The sequence below is a fragment of the Melanotaenia boesemani genome, chromosome 3, assembly GCF_017639745.1.
Source record: "Melanotaenia boesemani isolate fMelBoe1 chromosome 3, fMelBoe1.pri, whole genome shotgun sequence".
Classification (NCBI taxonomy): domain Eukaryota; kingdom Metazoa; phylum Chordata; class Actinopteri; order Atheriniformes; family Melanotaeniidae; genus Melanotaenia; species Melanotaenia boesemani.
In genome coordinates this window covers 27,500,104-27,514,705 of record NC_055684.1, presented here as the reverse complement: position 1 = coordinate 27,514,705, position 14,602 = coordinate 27,500,104, and the positions used below count along the sequence as shown (strand labels likewise).

At 37.7% G+C, this 14,602-nt stretch overlaps 2 protein-coding genes across 2 annotated transcripts; both read left to right on the top strand.

The window, feature by feature from the left end:
- Positions 1-961: 961 nt before the first annotated feature.
- Positions 962-2,542, top strand: LOC121636677 (green-sensitive opsin-like). The gene is made up of 5 exons (XM_041980403.1): positions 962-1,346; positions 1,450-1,618; positions 1,779-1,944; positions 2,109-2,348; positions 2,444-2,542. The coding sequence occupies exons 1-5, from the start codon at positions 962-964 to the stop codon at positions 2,540-2,542; spliced, it is 1,059 nt and encodes a 352-aa protein (XP_041836337.1).
- A 9,369-nt stretch (positions 2,543-11,911) lies between these two features.
- On the top strand, positions 11,912-13,492 carry LOC121635059 (green-sensitive opsin-like). The gene is made up of 5 exons (XM_041978123.1): positions 11,912-12,296; positions 12,400-12,568; positions 12,729-12,894; positions 13,059-13,298; positions 13,394-13,492. The coding sequence occupies exons 1-5, from the start codon at positions 11,912-11,914 to the stop codon at positions 13,490-13,492; spliced, it is 1,059 nt and encodes a 352-aa protein (XP_041834057.1).
- Positions 13,493-14,602: the final 1,110 nt, after the last annotated feature.

The following is a 14,602-nucleotide window of genomic DNA, read 5'->3' as shown; positions in this document are numbered from 1 at the left end:
ATGGCACAAGTATTGTTTTTGGATGCACTAGCAAAAGTAAACAAAATTTAGCAGTCACATGTCAATCAGACCCATGTCACTATCATGTGAAGCTGAAAAAATAAAAATATTAACAACAGCAGCCTATTTCCATTAGATATTGTCAGCTTTTTTCCCTATTGCTTTTTAACATTAATGAGGTTTGCTGTGGCACAGCTATAAAACATCTACTACTCATAAGACAGCCATGCACACATTGATCATCTATAATTTTGGGGTTGGTTCTTCAAAAATAGTTGACAGGTGGTAGAAAGGATTTATACTTCAGCTATGCAGGGGCAGGTCTATAAAAGTTTTAATGAAAGCCAGAAGGGGCACTGACCAGGAAAGGTGGAGGTCATGTATTTGAGAATGTTGGTTTCTCTGTCTGTCTGTCTGTTAGCAACCTTACTCAAATATCTGGGAGGTCTTTGCTCTCTGAGTGCTTCTAGTTACAGATATTATCACCATGCAGATGGTTGGTGAGATGACGTATGAAGTCAGCATTATGATCTACAACAGATGATACAGAACAACATACTGAAGTACTTTACGTGCTGCCTTAACTGACCCTTGGACAAGTGATAGTCATTCAACACTAAATGTTGTCTGCGCCCCAACCACCACCCACCTGAGCAAAAACAGAAGGAAACTATATTGTTTAGAGATGTAGGACAAATGCCAAATACAAAAGCTTTATGTGAAACATTTCACATCAAATTAATTATCCAGCAGAGATTTCTTAAAGTCAATTATCAGTTAAACTTGAGCTGTTCACTTCCTCACAATCCTCCTGTAATCTAATTTTACTAATTTGAGGATAACACTTGGAAGGTATAAAACACACATCAACATAAACTATCTGTGTGAAGTGAGCATTTACCTCTCTGACACTGTTGGCATTTTCCTTCAGCTGAAGCTCCAGCTAACAAGACAACTGAGGATGGGTTGGGATGGAGGAATGGAGTCCAATGGCACGGAGGGCCAGAACTTCTACATCCCCATGTCCAACAGGACTGGGATTGTGAGAAGTCCATTTGAATACCCTCAGTTCTACATGGTAGACTCAATGATGTACAAGGTTCTAGCTTTCTACATGTTCTTCCTGATCTGCACTGGAACTCCCATCAACGGCCTGACGCTGTTTGTAACATTTACAAACAAAAAGCTTCAGCAGCCTCTCAACTTCATCCTGGTGAACCTGGCTGTGGCTGGACTCATCATGTGCTGCTTTGGATTCACCATTACCATCACATCTGCTTTCAATGGCTATTTTATCCTGGGACCCACCTTTTGCGCAATTGAAGGATTCATGGCTACACTCGGCGGTAAGAAAGAGGAAGCAAGAAACATGACAGAAGTCTTGCTTCTGATGTTAATGGCTGACAAACAGCATGATTTTATACATTTTTTCTTTTTCTCTCTCTGCAGGTCAGGTTGCTCTCTGGTCCCTGGTTGTCCTGGCTGTTGAGAGATACATTGTTGTCTGCAAACCCATGGGAAGCTTCAAATTCACTGGAACTCATGCTGGACTTGGAGTCCTTTTCACCTGGATCATGTCTCTTGCTTGTGCTGTTCCTCCACTTTTCGGCTGGTCCAGGTAACATTCAAATATATTTAATTCCTTTACAAGAGATCAATGTAGCTTTAGTATTTTATAGCCATTTTAAAGGGTTTTAGTATGTCTTAACCACTCCAAGACCACATGAGATTTTTAACATTTAAAAGCAAAGGGTAACTGGCTTTCTTAAAAATGACAGGTACATTCCTGAAGGCATGCAGTGCTCCTGCGGACCTGACTACTACACTCTGGCTCCAGGATTCAACAATGAATCATACGTCATATACATGTTTACATGCCACTTCTGTGTACCTGTCTTCCTCATTTTCTTTACTTATGGAAGCCTTGTGATGACAGTCAAAGCTGTAAGTGTTTGAAAAGTTTGAGTTGTTCTTACATTGTTCATATCAGTTTCTTAGAATTACTACAGTAAATCAACAAACTAATCACATGTACTTAATATAACATCTTAATTTATTCGATTACTTATCTAATCTTAATTACCTTCTTACCTTACTAAACTCTTTAGGCAGCAGCCCAGCAGCAGGATTCAGCGTCTACCCAGAAAGCTGAGAAGGAAGTAACACGTATGTGTGTCTTGATGGTCTTTGGCTTCTTGCTAGCTTGGGTACCATATGCTTCCTTTGCTGCTTGGATCTTTATGAACAAAGGAGCTGCCTTCACTGCCCTGACTGCTTCCATCCCTGCTTTCTTTGCTAAGAGCTCAGCACTGTACAACGCTGTCATCTATGTGCTGTTGAACAAACAGGTTGGTTCTATATATTCTACAGATTCCCCTGTTTTTAAATTCAGTGTTAATATATTCTTAATATCTGAATTTGCTGTCTTCACTCCGCCTTTCAGTTCCGTAACTGCATGCTGAGCACTATTGGAATGGGTGGCGCTGTGGACGATGAGAGCTCAGTTTCAACAAGCAAGACAGAGGTCTCCACTGCTGCTTAAGGATCATGTGTCTTAATCAACACTTCTTCAAGTTTGTGGACACTTTCCTCAATGATAACAGTCAAACTTCCAAAGAGCACTTTCCAAAAGGTCTTGAACCTTTGCCAAACAACTTTATGGATTTAACAACCGTGGATAAGAAATCAATGAGGAATTCTGTCTCATCTACTCAAATGTGTAAACTAATGTGATATGGTCTTTGGAGAAAAATCTTGTACTACGTTTGTGAGAATTTGTGTGTGAGTGCAAATGTGAGAGAGAATGAGCATCCAGTGGCATGATTTTTATGAATCAAATGAAAAAACATAAAAAAATGTAGTTGGGAGTAAGAAATAAATGCATGCATTAAAAAAAATAGCTTAGTGTCCTTACTGAACTCAAGCTGGTTTGATCATCTGCTATTTAAACCCCACACAGTCAAACTACTGAACATTTCAAAGTTAATTACAAGTACTTGCTGTGCAACAGACAAGAGTGTGTTGACCCTTACAAAAAGAAAAAAGAAAAATTCTTGCAAGCTATATTAATTTATATGGAACAAAAACAATGGTCTCACCTGTTTTCTTAATCGGTGCAAGATAAAATCCTGCTGACCCTTCAACCCTGGAAATAGAGAGAAGTTTATACAGCCTTAACCTACATTATATAATTTGTTGGCAAGTGGAGTTGCCAAACAAATGGCTGTACTTACTTTAAAAAAACGGTATCACTGTTAATATATAAGACAGTAGAAACATTCTTATATCAGTATTTGAAAAAATCCCACAAAACTAAAACAACAACACACAGAAACATAAACATACCTGTGGCAGCATGTTGTGTAGCGGTAGATTTTCCAGTCAGCCTAATCCAGAAGAATAATGACTAATAATAATAATAGAGCACATCAACATAGCATCACATTGTCAACAGAATAGTGCATGCCTGACTTACTTGTACTGTACTTACACCAGTCCTTATTTTGGAAGTTTTTTAATTGTGAGATGCAAGCCTTTTTCAGTTAAAATATTTTTGGTGAATCTTAACTTGAGTATTTATGTAATTAAATTAAATACCTATGACAAAAAAGGAAGCAATTTTCAGGATTTATTAGTGAGAGGTAGGCAGGATGAATATCAAAGCTGTGTGAAGCTTTGACAATCATCTTCTCAACACAGAGGGAACAAAATCTAATCAGATGTGTTTGCCTGCTGGAACAGACAAAAACAGGATTAGTGTCATGGTCTCTGGGTTTTGGTTTAGATTTTTGTAGTCTTGTCATGTATATATATATATATATATATATATATATATATACCCTTGGATTCATTTAACCATTGCCAGTTCATTGTCATGCTGCTGTCTTGACCCCAGTTTAGCTCTTTGTAAATCTCTTGGCTTTGTTTTCATTAAACTTGGTTCCTGCATCGGACTGCATTTGGGTCCTCACCCCACCACACCTTAACAATTAGAATCTCAGGTCCTCTATAGTTTGAGAAAGAAAGTGATGTTTCAAGAGAAAAATAAATACCTTAAACTTGTTTAAATATTCAGTTAATCTACAAATTCCCATTATAACATAAATAGAAGAAGATAAAGTGATATCTGTTCAGTAACAAGTCAGTCACGTTTAGCCTGTATAAAGGTTATTTGACAACTTTTTAAAATATCTTAAAATTAAAAAGATTTAAATTTTTTGTAGAAATTCCTTGAAACAATCACAGTATGTCGGGAATTTTCATCAAGTGCACGCTCATGTGTGGACATTGACAGACACCTGTCCAGGTGATGCTGCAGCTGCAGCAGTCCACATATAGGTGCTCTCAGTGGCCCCTCTCCTGTGTCCTGTGGTTTGTCTATGTATTCAGGACCAAGGAGCAACGAACTTTGAAAAAGATATAAACTGTGTTAATGTGTAATAAAACAAATGTTTGTGTTTTTGTGTTAAAGCAATAATGATAACATGCCCAACCATATTTTAAAAAATATACAGAATGTTATCTGCAGACTACTGAGAGCCAGGGTGGATCAGCCAGTGGCATCTCTATATATGCATGTTTCATTTTCAGTGTGGGTGCTCTGACTGCAGCTGGAGAGAAAAAAGTTGCTAAATTTGCCACTGGTTGCTTAAAAAGGACAGTCGCTAAATATAGTGACAGAATAACTAAGTTAGCAACATTGCGAGCTACAGGCTTTTTCGATACTTGCACAGGTGCACGTGCTGTAAAAAGTTATTGCGCTACTTTAACTTTAGGTGCACAAGCTTGCAGAAGCACATAGCATTTCGAGCCCTGTATAGTGTAATAATAATAATATAATAACAAAACATTTAAGTCAAACTGAAAAAGAAAATGAATAAATGGATAAATAATACTACTGTTGTCACTGCCACCACTAATAATAATAATTATAGTAACAGTAAGTTATCAGCAACAACCAGTCATCACACAGACTTTTAAAACTTGGTCTAGAGAAGCTGAAGATGCTGTGAGAGAGTGCTTTGAGGCCACAGACTTGAATGTCCTCTGTGAGCCACATGGAGAGGACAACAATGCCATGACTGAGTGTGACAGATTATATCAACTTCTGTGTGGACAGCTTTGTCTCAACAACAATGGTGACGTACTTCCCAATAACAAACTCTGGATCACAAATAACCCCAAACAGCTGCTAAACATCAAAAAGAAAGCATTCGGCGAGGAAGACAGGGAAATATTGAAGACAGTCTCATCTACTTTACTCTACAACTCAAAGATTAAGAAGTGCAAAGAGGAATACTGGAAAAAGTTAGAAAGTCAGCTCCAGCAGAACAACATGAAGGATGTGTGGTCAGGAATGAAAAAGATCACTGGCTTTAAGTTAAAGGGAGATCAGACTGATGAAGATCTAGATAAAGCTAATATGCTGAACATGTTCTTCAATAGGTTCAAGTCACCCTGTACCACCAATTGAGCCCAAGGCTTCCCTGTCCCACCTCCACTGTAACCCTGTAGCCCAGTCATGGACCTTGAAGTGGCTCTATTACGCTCATATCAGGCTAATTTGTTTTAGTACATGAACCCACAAAGATAAGAATCAATCCAGCATTTTTCCACAAACCCCTTTATTTATTTTATATAGATTCTTTCAGATCAGGACAGAAACAAGCAGAATGAGATTCCTGCGCCCTAAGCCCCGCCTCCCCCGGAAGTGGGTTGCATCTGATTGGTCAAATGCTGGGTAGAGATGGGATTTATGGCTCTTTGAAGGGAGCCATATCTTAAGGAGCTGTTCCTTTCAAAGAGCCATTCAAAAGACTGGCTCGTTGTCACAATATATTGCAAAATTTCACAATATATAAGAATGACAAAAAATCAAAATATGTACCTAAATGAAATCTACTATACAAGATTAAAAAAATATAGGAAAAACATAAGATAAAAAAGAATAAACCTGAGCAGTCTGTGCAAATTCTAGTAAATGTTTTGGATAGAACTCACAGTATTTGTTTCCAAACAATACTCTCTGCCCATAGATGCTTCACATGAATGGAGCATGTTGGACATCAGACTTCTTTGATGTCACAAATGTTATTTGTTTTATTTTCATTTTACTCAACTGTACTACTTCTTATTTACTTATTTATTCATTTATTTATTCATTCAGTCATTTTTAGCTGGAAGGGGGGTGGTGGGTGGGGGGATTGGGCTTGGCGTGTGTGTGTATACGTGTGTGCGTGTGACTGTGTGAAAGATTTCATTGAGTGTTTTTAGTTTTTAATCATGTAAAGAACTTTGTGTTGCCTATGGCATGAAAAGCGCTTTATAAATAAAGTTTGATTTGATTTGATGAAGGCAGTGTCAAAAATTTGTATATAAAAAAAATGGCTCACAAATGAATGGCTCACAGCTGTGAATTGGTTCCCATCGTTCATTTAAAAGAGTTGTTCAAAAGAATCGATTCGTTCATGAACGTCAAATCTCTAATGCTGGGAGAAGTTTTTGGGAGCGCACGCTGTTTTCGTAAAACTCGTAAACAAACCAAAGTAATACAATTACTCAGAAAACAATGTCAACACAAAACAAACAGCCATAAACCCCGAAAACGAGAGTGAACAATTCAGCAACCTGTAGCAACTCAGTAATTCACAGCAAGAAATGTTGCTGGGCCCCGTATCAGATAGCGGGTTCAACAAACTTTGAGTTAAAAGCGCAACTCTGGGTTGACAGACTCTGAGTTGGCAAACTCAGAGTTTTCGGTTTCAGAACAGGTTATAACTGTTAGTTCAATCAAGTCTGAGTTAACTTACCCCTGAGAACAACGCGTGCATGAGCTGATAAAAAACCCTCATAAAGGGAACACAGAGTTCACGATTCACCATGGCAACAGGTGAATAAAAAAGAGTCGCTCCTCCCATTTTGGCGCCAGTGGAGTAGGGAATATTAATAAATGCATATCGTTGCTGTCGGACACAAACCTCCTACGTCCAAAATTCGTGATTTTTATTTTTTTTTAATAAATCAGTACTATTGGTCACCTTTTATGTCTGTCTGTAGTTTTTACAAATATTTAACCAAATATACATTATGTAAAACACAATACCATGTTCAATGACATTATGTCAAATTATTACAAAAACAATACAGTTTTATTAATTTCTTGAAAAATAACAGTTTTGGACATAGGTGGTTTGCGCCCGACAGCAGCGATATGCAGAATATGACCATATGTTTTGGGAAAAAAGCTATAAAGTAACGGCAGCAAAAGAACATGAGCTGGCATGACAGAAAATAGTATTATTTTTTATCTTGAGTGTTCCATTTATTAAACATTTGTATCATTGCTTCAATGTATCTTGGTATTAATATTCTAAAAAGATATTTCTTAATTTGGTGTTTTATAATTGTTTATGCACTCAACCCTACTAGAATGTCCCTAATTTAGGCAGACTGTTCTCGTTGACAGTCTGATCACATCCTACAGTGACAGTTACCTAAGGAAGAGTTGCTCTTTTTTACCCCCAGCCTCACCGATGTTATAAAGAAAACTCCCGTCAGCAAAAAAAACAACAACAAAAAAAACAAAACAAACAACAACAACAACAAAAAAAGAAAAATAACGAAGTGCAACACAAAGAACTTGCTCCAAACTGAGAACATGTCCACGGTGTGTCATATGAACAATAGAGGGCTGAGAATACTGTTCAGATACATGATCAATTGTGCAGAAAAACGGTAACGCTTAAACAAATAATCATGAGGGAATGATAAAACATCCAAGTGGGGTCTGATCTCCCTTTCCTGACATAGATATCTGCAGAGTAATTGTGCTTCGATGTCAACTGCCTCTTCACTTCCTTCAGTCTGCAGGCTGCAGCTAAAGAGGAGGAGAAACTCAGGGTTAGGTGAAGAAAATCTGCCAGTGAACAGGTTAGCTTCACAGAGTCTGTTGCCGCAGTAACTGACTCAGGGTTACGCTGAACTCCTTTGTGAAACCAAAAACCCAGAGTTTCCCTTAACTCGGAGGGAACTAGCTCAGAGTTTTCACTAAACCCGCTTTTTTAAACGGGGCCCAGGACATATAAGTTTGTAAATACTCTGCTTCCCAGCATATCTGATATAAAGTTGTTTGTCGTTCTTTGTTTGTTATCAGGTGTTTATATGACAAATGTACCACAACGTCGTTATAGGTGGAAAACATCTGCTGCCAAAAAATAGATAAGGAAATTATGCTATTTCCTAACGCTTTCATGCACTTGTTACACTATAGTTAGCTGTATTTCTAGACATCTGTTGTTTCATGTGGCTAATTGGCTAGATGTTTTTAGCCTGGTTGTTGCTTTTGTAGTATTTCCATCTAGTGTTGATTGCTAACTTTCTGTTCATCATTACATGTGGGTTACCTGCTGGTAGCAATCAGGTAAAGTAAGTATGGGTTAATTCCTTTAGTTTGACCGTTGCTCACACACTATCAAAACAAAACAGAAAACTTATTTGGTTTTACTTAAAGCTTGTGGCTCAGGATAGGAAACACAGTCCTTGATTGTAGGAACAGATCCAACTTTCAGCTAAAGTCTGGTTGCAAATCCCCCATTGTGCTGGCCCTTATTCACCCAGCAGTCTTCGGTGAAGTGCGAGTCACAAATACAAACATTGACACAACTCTGTGACTAGCTCCCAAAATCAAACTCCAGCCATTGCTGTCTAACTGTTGTTTCCTTTGGGAATTTGAACAAATGTAGCTTTCCCTCACAGCTGAAGAAACATTTCTTGTGTAACATATTGACACTGAAAACGTTGCGGTGTCCACCGCTATGTGTCTTCCGCCTTATGCTGAGCAGTGAAGGTGGGTGTGCCTGTGCACAACCTTGAGAAGATGACCAATCAGAGTCCCCCGTCCTGGGACCTCACTGAAATATTGAAGTAGAAAAAAAAACTCTCTAAAAGTTATTGTTTTCAGCGCCGTGGATACTGAATGTAAAGACACTCTGGAAAACGCAAACATATGTTAATGTGATAAAAAAAACAAAAAAACAAAAAAACAAAACAAAAACAAAACAATACTGCTCACTTGTCTGATGAGTATTCAACACTACAATATTGTAGAAAGCTAAAAAAATAGCGTAACAAGGCCCATTTAACACAGCCTCATCTCCCTCAACTTCAAAACATACAGAAACCTCCTCCACCTCTGCCTTGTCTGGAAAAACTGAACCAGAACAAGGCTGCAGGTGCAGATGATGTCAGCACCAGTGTTCTGAAAACCTGCACAGAACAACTGTGTTAGATTCTTCAACACCTTAAGAAAAGAGTTCGGGTACTCTGAAAAACATCCTGTCTTGTTCCTGTACCTAAAAACCCCAACCATCTGAACCATCTGAACCAAATGACAAGTGACCAGTTGCCTTAACATCTCACATCATGAAAGTCCTCGAGACACAGTCCACAACCAAAACAAAAGAGATGATTGCTGACATCAGGAGGAACAGAAGTAAACAAAATGCTGTCTACATTTTAGGAGAAGAGGGGAAGAAATACAAGTACTTTGAAGTTCAGCTAAACAGACTAGGTTGGAAATGCAACAGAGAAGCATCTACAAGAAGGGACAAAGTAGACTGTACTTCTGAGGAAACTAGGATCATTCAATGTCTGCACCAAAATGTTGCATATCTTCTATAAGTCTGTTTGGAAAGTGCAATCAGCTTTGCAGCCATCTGTTGGGGCAGCAGCATCAGAGCCAGAGACTTAAAGAAGCTGAACAAACTGATCAAGAGGGCTGGTTCTATTCTGAGGATAACTCCGTAGCCACTGGGTTTGATTGTTCATAGATGAATGCTGAACAAGCTAGTAAAGATAATAGATAATTTTTCACATCCTCTGCACAACACATTAAAGAAACAACTAAGCATGTTAAGCGGGAGACTTCTTCAAGTTCAGTGCAACATAGAAAGGTACAGGAAATCATTCCTGCCTGCAGCCATCACCCTCTGGGACAGTTATAATAATATGATATTATTGCAATAAATTTATACTTCATGGGAAAACTATGATTAAACTATATTGTGGACTACTGCAATCATCTAAATAGTTCACATCCTTGAGGTTTTCCACCTCATTAATTTTCTTCAAATATGGAAAACTGACAGTCATATTGGTAAAAACTTTTACATTAAGTAAGTGCACAAAGATGGTGTCAGATTTATTGTATATGCACACAATGATTGTTTAGACTCAGTGTCTCTACAGAAGAAGTCCCGTTTCACTGAGAAGAGCTTTAGCTCTGTATAATCCTGTTTTCTGTGGGCTGCGGCACCCAGGTTGGTTCTTGAAATCCAATACCAGGGCATGCCAGCAGCAATGAACTGTGGCAGGCTTTAATGGATGGAGTAACACGAGTTAGAAATAACAGTGCTCCTAATGCAGAATAAAGCTGATCAAACATATATTTGTGGTATCATGTTTGGATTATTTAAATAGTAAATACTTTGATTTATGTATCATGATAAGTAAATATGGTGATGTAAACAGTCAGCTATAATATTTGCTATGAATCATTATAGAATGACAAGTGATTGTAATATATACATACACACACACACACACACATATATATATATATATATATATATATATATATATATATATATATATAAAGAACAAACACAAGAATTTTCTATTATCTATGTTTTTACCCATATCATGTTCACTCAATAAAAGAGACCATAATTTACTCTGCAATATTTGAAAATAATCATGGAAGTCAGGCTCATCCACTGTATGGGGTTTTTCTTAAAACCACAGGGTTATAGGACAGTGAATATTTTGAGAGAAAGCCTATTTATTCAGTTAAAATAGTCTGCAAGATGTGGAAAAGTGCAAGTCTCACAGCAGCCACACTGTTGTTATGAACATACTACGGCATGGTTATGGCTACAATTAAACTACAAACGGTCACACTTATTGCCATTAAATTAAGCTTTGCTAGTGTGACTGAAGTGAATATATCTCACCAGAACACAACTTTGTATTTTCTGTCTAATTATTATATCCTGAACCACTAACTGCTACTCAAACTGCTGTTGCAATATCCAGACGGATTGATGCGCTCACCTCTATAAGAATTTATATTTTCAAAATTGTTCTTATTTTTTAAGTAAGCCAACATGTGAGTTTCTCTGAGACAAAAGCCAGTGTCAGTCAGTGACTATGGGCTTTACAGCAGAAACATATATGGTCAGAAGCAAACCGTGTGTGCTCTAATGCATCCACTGTAACCCTTTTAAATAGGCTTGAAGTCTGTCTGTATTCATACATGCTAATGTAAGTTGCAATGCTAAAATTTTAAGTCACAAACTCCTCCCAGCAACACTATAAATTGATGTTACCTTAATAACTGCTTATCAAAAAATGTGTTTTCAAATGTAAACAGTGGCATCGCAAAGAAAAATTGGTTTTTACAGCTGATGCCTTAAAACAAATAATTTCTCCACTACACACTTTGTTAATAGTTCGATAAGATATTTAAATGTCTACTGGAAAAAATGGAAAATGGTGATTACAATATTAGAAAGCACTATTATTAGAAATTTCCAAAGAAGAAAAAGTAAAAAGAGAAGGAAACTATATTGTTTAGAGATGTAGGACAAATGCCAAATACAAAAAGCTTTTCGTGAAACATTTCACATCAAATTAATTATCCAGCAGAGATTTCTTAAAGTCAATTATCAGTTAAACTTGAGCTGTTCACTTCCTCACAATCCTCCTGTAATCTAATTTTACTAATTTGAGGATAACACTTGGAAGGTATAAAACACACATCAACATAAACTATCTGTGTGAAGTGAGCATTTACCTCTCTGACACTGTTGGCATTTTCCTTCAGCTGAAGCTCCGGCTAACAAGACAACTGAGGATGGGTTGGGATGGAGGAATGGAGTCCAATGGCACGGAGGGCCAGAACTTCTACATCCCCATGTCCAACAGGACTGGGCTTGTGAGAAGTCCATTTGAATACCCTCAATTCTACATGGTAGACTCAATCATGTACAAGGTTCTAGCTTTCTACATGTTCTTCCTGATCTGCACTGGAACTCCCATCAACGGCCTGACGCTGTTTGTAACATTTACAAACAAAAAGCTTCAGCAGCCTCTCAACTTCATCCTGGTGAACCTGGCTGTGGCTGGACTCATCATGTGCTGCTTTGGATTCACCATTACCATCACATCTTCTTTTTTTGGCTACTTCGTCCTAGGACCCACCTTCTGCGCTATTGAGGGATTCATGGCAACACTTGGAGGTAAGAAAGAGGAAGCGAGAAACATGACAGAAGTCTTGCTTCTGATGTTAATGGCTGACAAACAGCATGATTTTATACATTTTTTCTTTTTCTCTCCCTGCAGGTCAGGTTGCTCTCTGGTCCCTGGTTGTCCTGGCTGTTGAGAGATACATTGTTGTCTGCAAACCCATGGGAAGCTTCAAATTCACTGGAACTCATGCTGGAATAGGAGTCCTTTTCACCTGGGTAATGGCTCTTGCTTGTGCTGTTCCTCCACTTTTCGGCTGGTCCAGGTAATATGCAAATATATTTAATTCCTTTACAAGAGATCAATGTAGCTTTAGTATTTTATAGCCATTTTAAAGGGTTTTAGTATGTCTTAACCACTCCAAGACCACATGAGATTTTTATCATTTAAAAGCAAAGGGTAACTGGCTTTCTTAAAAATGACAGGTACATTCCTGAAGGCATGCAGTGCTCCTGCGGACCTGACTACTACACTCTGGCTCCAGGATTCAACAATGAATCATACGTCATGTACATGTTCAGCTGTCACTTCTGTGTACCTGTCTTCCTCATTTTCTTTACTTATGGAAGCCTTGTGATGACAGTCAAAGCTGTAAGTGTTTGAAAAGTTTGAGTTGTTCTTACATTGTCCATATCAGTTCCTTAGAATTACTGCAGTGAATCAGCAAACTAATCACATTTACTTCATATAACATCTTAATTTATTCAATTACTTATCTAATCTTAATTACCTTCTTACCTTACTAAACTCTTTAGGCAGCAGCCCAGCAGCAGGATTCAGCGTCTACCCAGAAAGCTGAGAAGGAAGTAACACGTATGTGTGTCTTGATGGTCTTTGGCTTCTTGGTCGCTTGGGTTCCATATGCTTCCTTTGCTGCTTGGATCTTTATGAACAAAGGAGCTGCCTTCACTGCCCTGACTGCTTCCATCCCTGCTTTCTTTGCCAAGAGCTCAGCACTGTACAACGCTGTCATCTATGTGCTGTTGAACAAACAGGTTGGTTCTATATATTCTACAGATTCCCCTGTTTTTAAATTCAGTGTTAATATATTCTTAATCTCTGAATTTGCTGTCTTCACTCTGCCTTTCAGTTCCGTAACTGCATGCTGAGCACTATTGGCATGGGTGGTGCTGTGGATGATGAGACCTCAGTTTCAACAAGCAAGACAGAGGTCTCCACTGCTGCTTAAGGATCAATACTTAATCAACACTTCTTCAAGTTTGTGGACACTTTCCTCAATGATTGCTTTCAGTATTTAAAAGAACTCATTCCAAAAGGTTTTGAACCTTTGCCAAATGAATTTATGGATTTAACAACTCAGGACCAGACACAATCAGGCTTTAGAGGAGATCTTGTACAGCATATGTGCAAATGTATGTGTGAGTACATTTGAGTGAATGAGCAAGCAAAGGAGTCAGATTGAGCTCTGACTCTAAACTCACCTTGACCTTTAAACACTATTGACTGATGAATTTTGTAGGGATATTTTCATGTAATTATATGAAGAAACATGCTTCACTGGTCTACTAGTGGCATTATTTTTATGTATTTTAATAAATAAACGTGTGGAATAGATAATAAAAATGCATCAATGAATTCAAATGTACAGGTGTGTTCATTTAACTCATGCTGGTTTAACTGTCTGCCTGTCTTTTCTACATAAAGATAAGTCAAATTGTATATAACACAAGGATTTCCTGTGCAACATAACCCTTGTCTTCATTCAATCCTTTACTTCACTCTAGTAGTACCCCTTATTGGATAAAACCTTAAAATGTCAAGCCGCCCTTAAGTCTTAACCCTCATGAGATGTGATGGACTACAATGATCCAGTTTTATTCACAGTAATCCCTTATAAATCTAAAAAACCCCAATAAGATTAAGAGGAACTGTTGCTTAAGCACTGAGGAGAACACATAAACAGGTTTGTAGCCTCAATCAGTACATCTTTTGTTAAATGGATGATCCTACATTCCTGTCAAAGTAAAGCTTTCATTCAGGGAGTAATTCTAACAAGTGTGGCACATACAGTTCTGTTTTAGGGACGAATCCCGACATGAGAAAAGACATAAATCAATATGAAATATATTATTTGTAAGTGCAAAATAGATTTTTATTTTTCACAAAAGCTAGAATATGAAATTGATATAATGTCAAATTGTATAAATTGTTGTTTCAAAATGATTAAGAGTTTCTTTATTTTAAAAAAAAAAGAAAGAAAAAAGAAAAGGAAAAAAAGACTAATGTGTTGTGACCAACTAGGTCTTCTTCAGGGTCAGTGTCTGCTGTGGCTCACACA

Bases quoted from the DNA above. Each gene is read 5' to 3' on its own strand.
- LOC121636677 (XM_041980403.1), top strand. From the start codon at position 962: ATGGGTTGGGATGGAGGAATGGAGTCCAATGGCACGGAGGGCCAGAAC. The intron at 1,619-1,778 runs GTAACATTCAAA...TAAAAATGACAG, and splicing joins CCACTTTTCGGCTGGTCCAG to GTACATTCCTGAAGGCATGC. The intron at 2,349-2,443 runs GTTGGTTCTATA...TCCGCCTTTCAG, and splicing joins ATGTGCTGTTGAACAAACAG to TTCCGTAACTGCATGCTGAG.
- LOC121635059 (XM_041978123.1), top strand. From the start codon at position 11,912: ATGGGTTGGGATGGAGGAATGGAGTCCAATGGCACGGAGGGCCAGAAC. The intron at 12,569-12,728 runs GTAATATGCAAA...TAAAAATGACAG, and splicing joins CCACTTTTCGGCTGGTCCAG to GTACATTCCTGAAGGCATGC. The intron at 12,895-13,058 runs GTAAGTGTTTGA...TAAACTCTTTAG, and splicing joins TTGTGATGACAGTCAAAGCT to GCAGCAGCCCAGCAGCAGGA.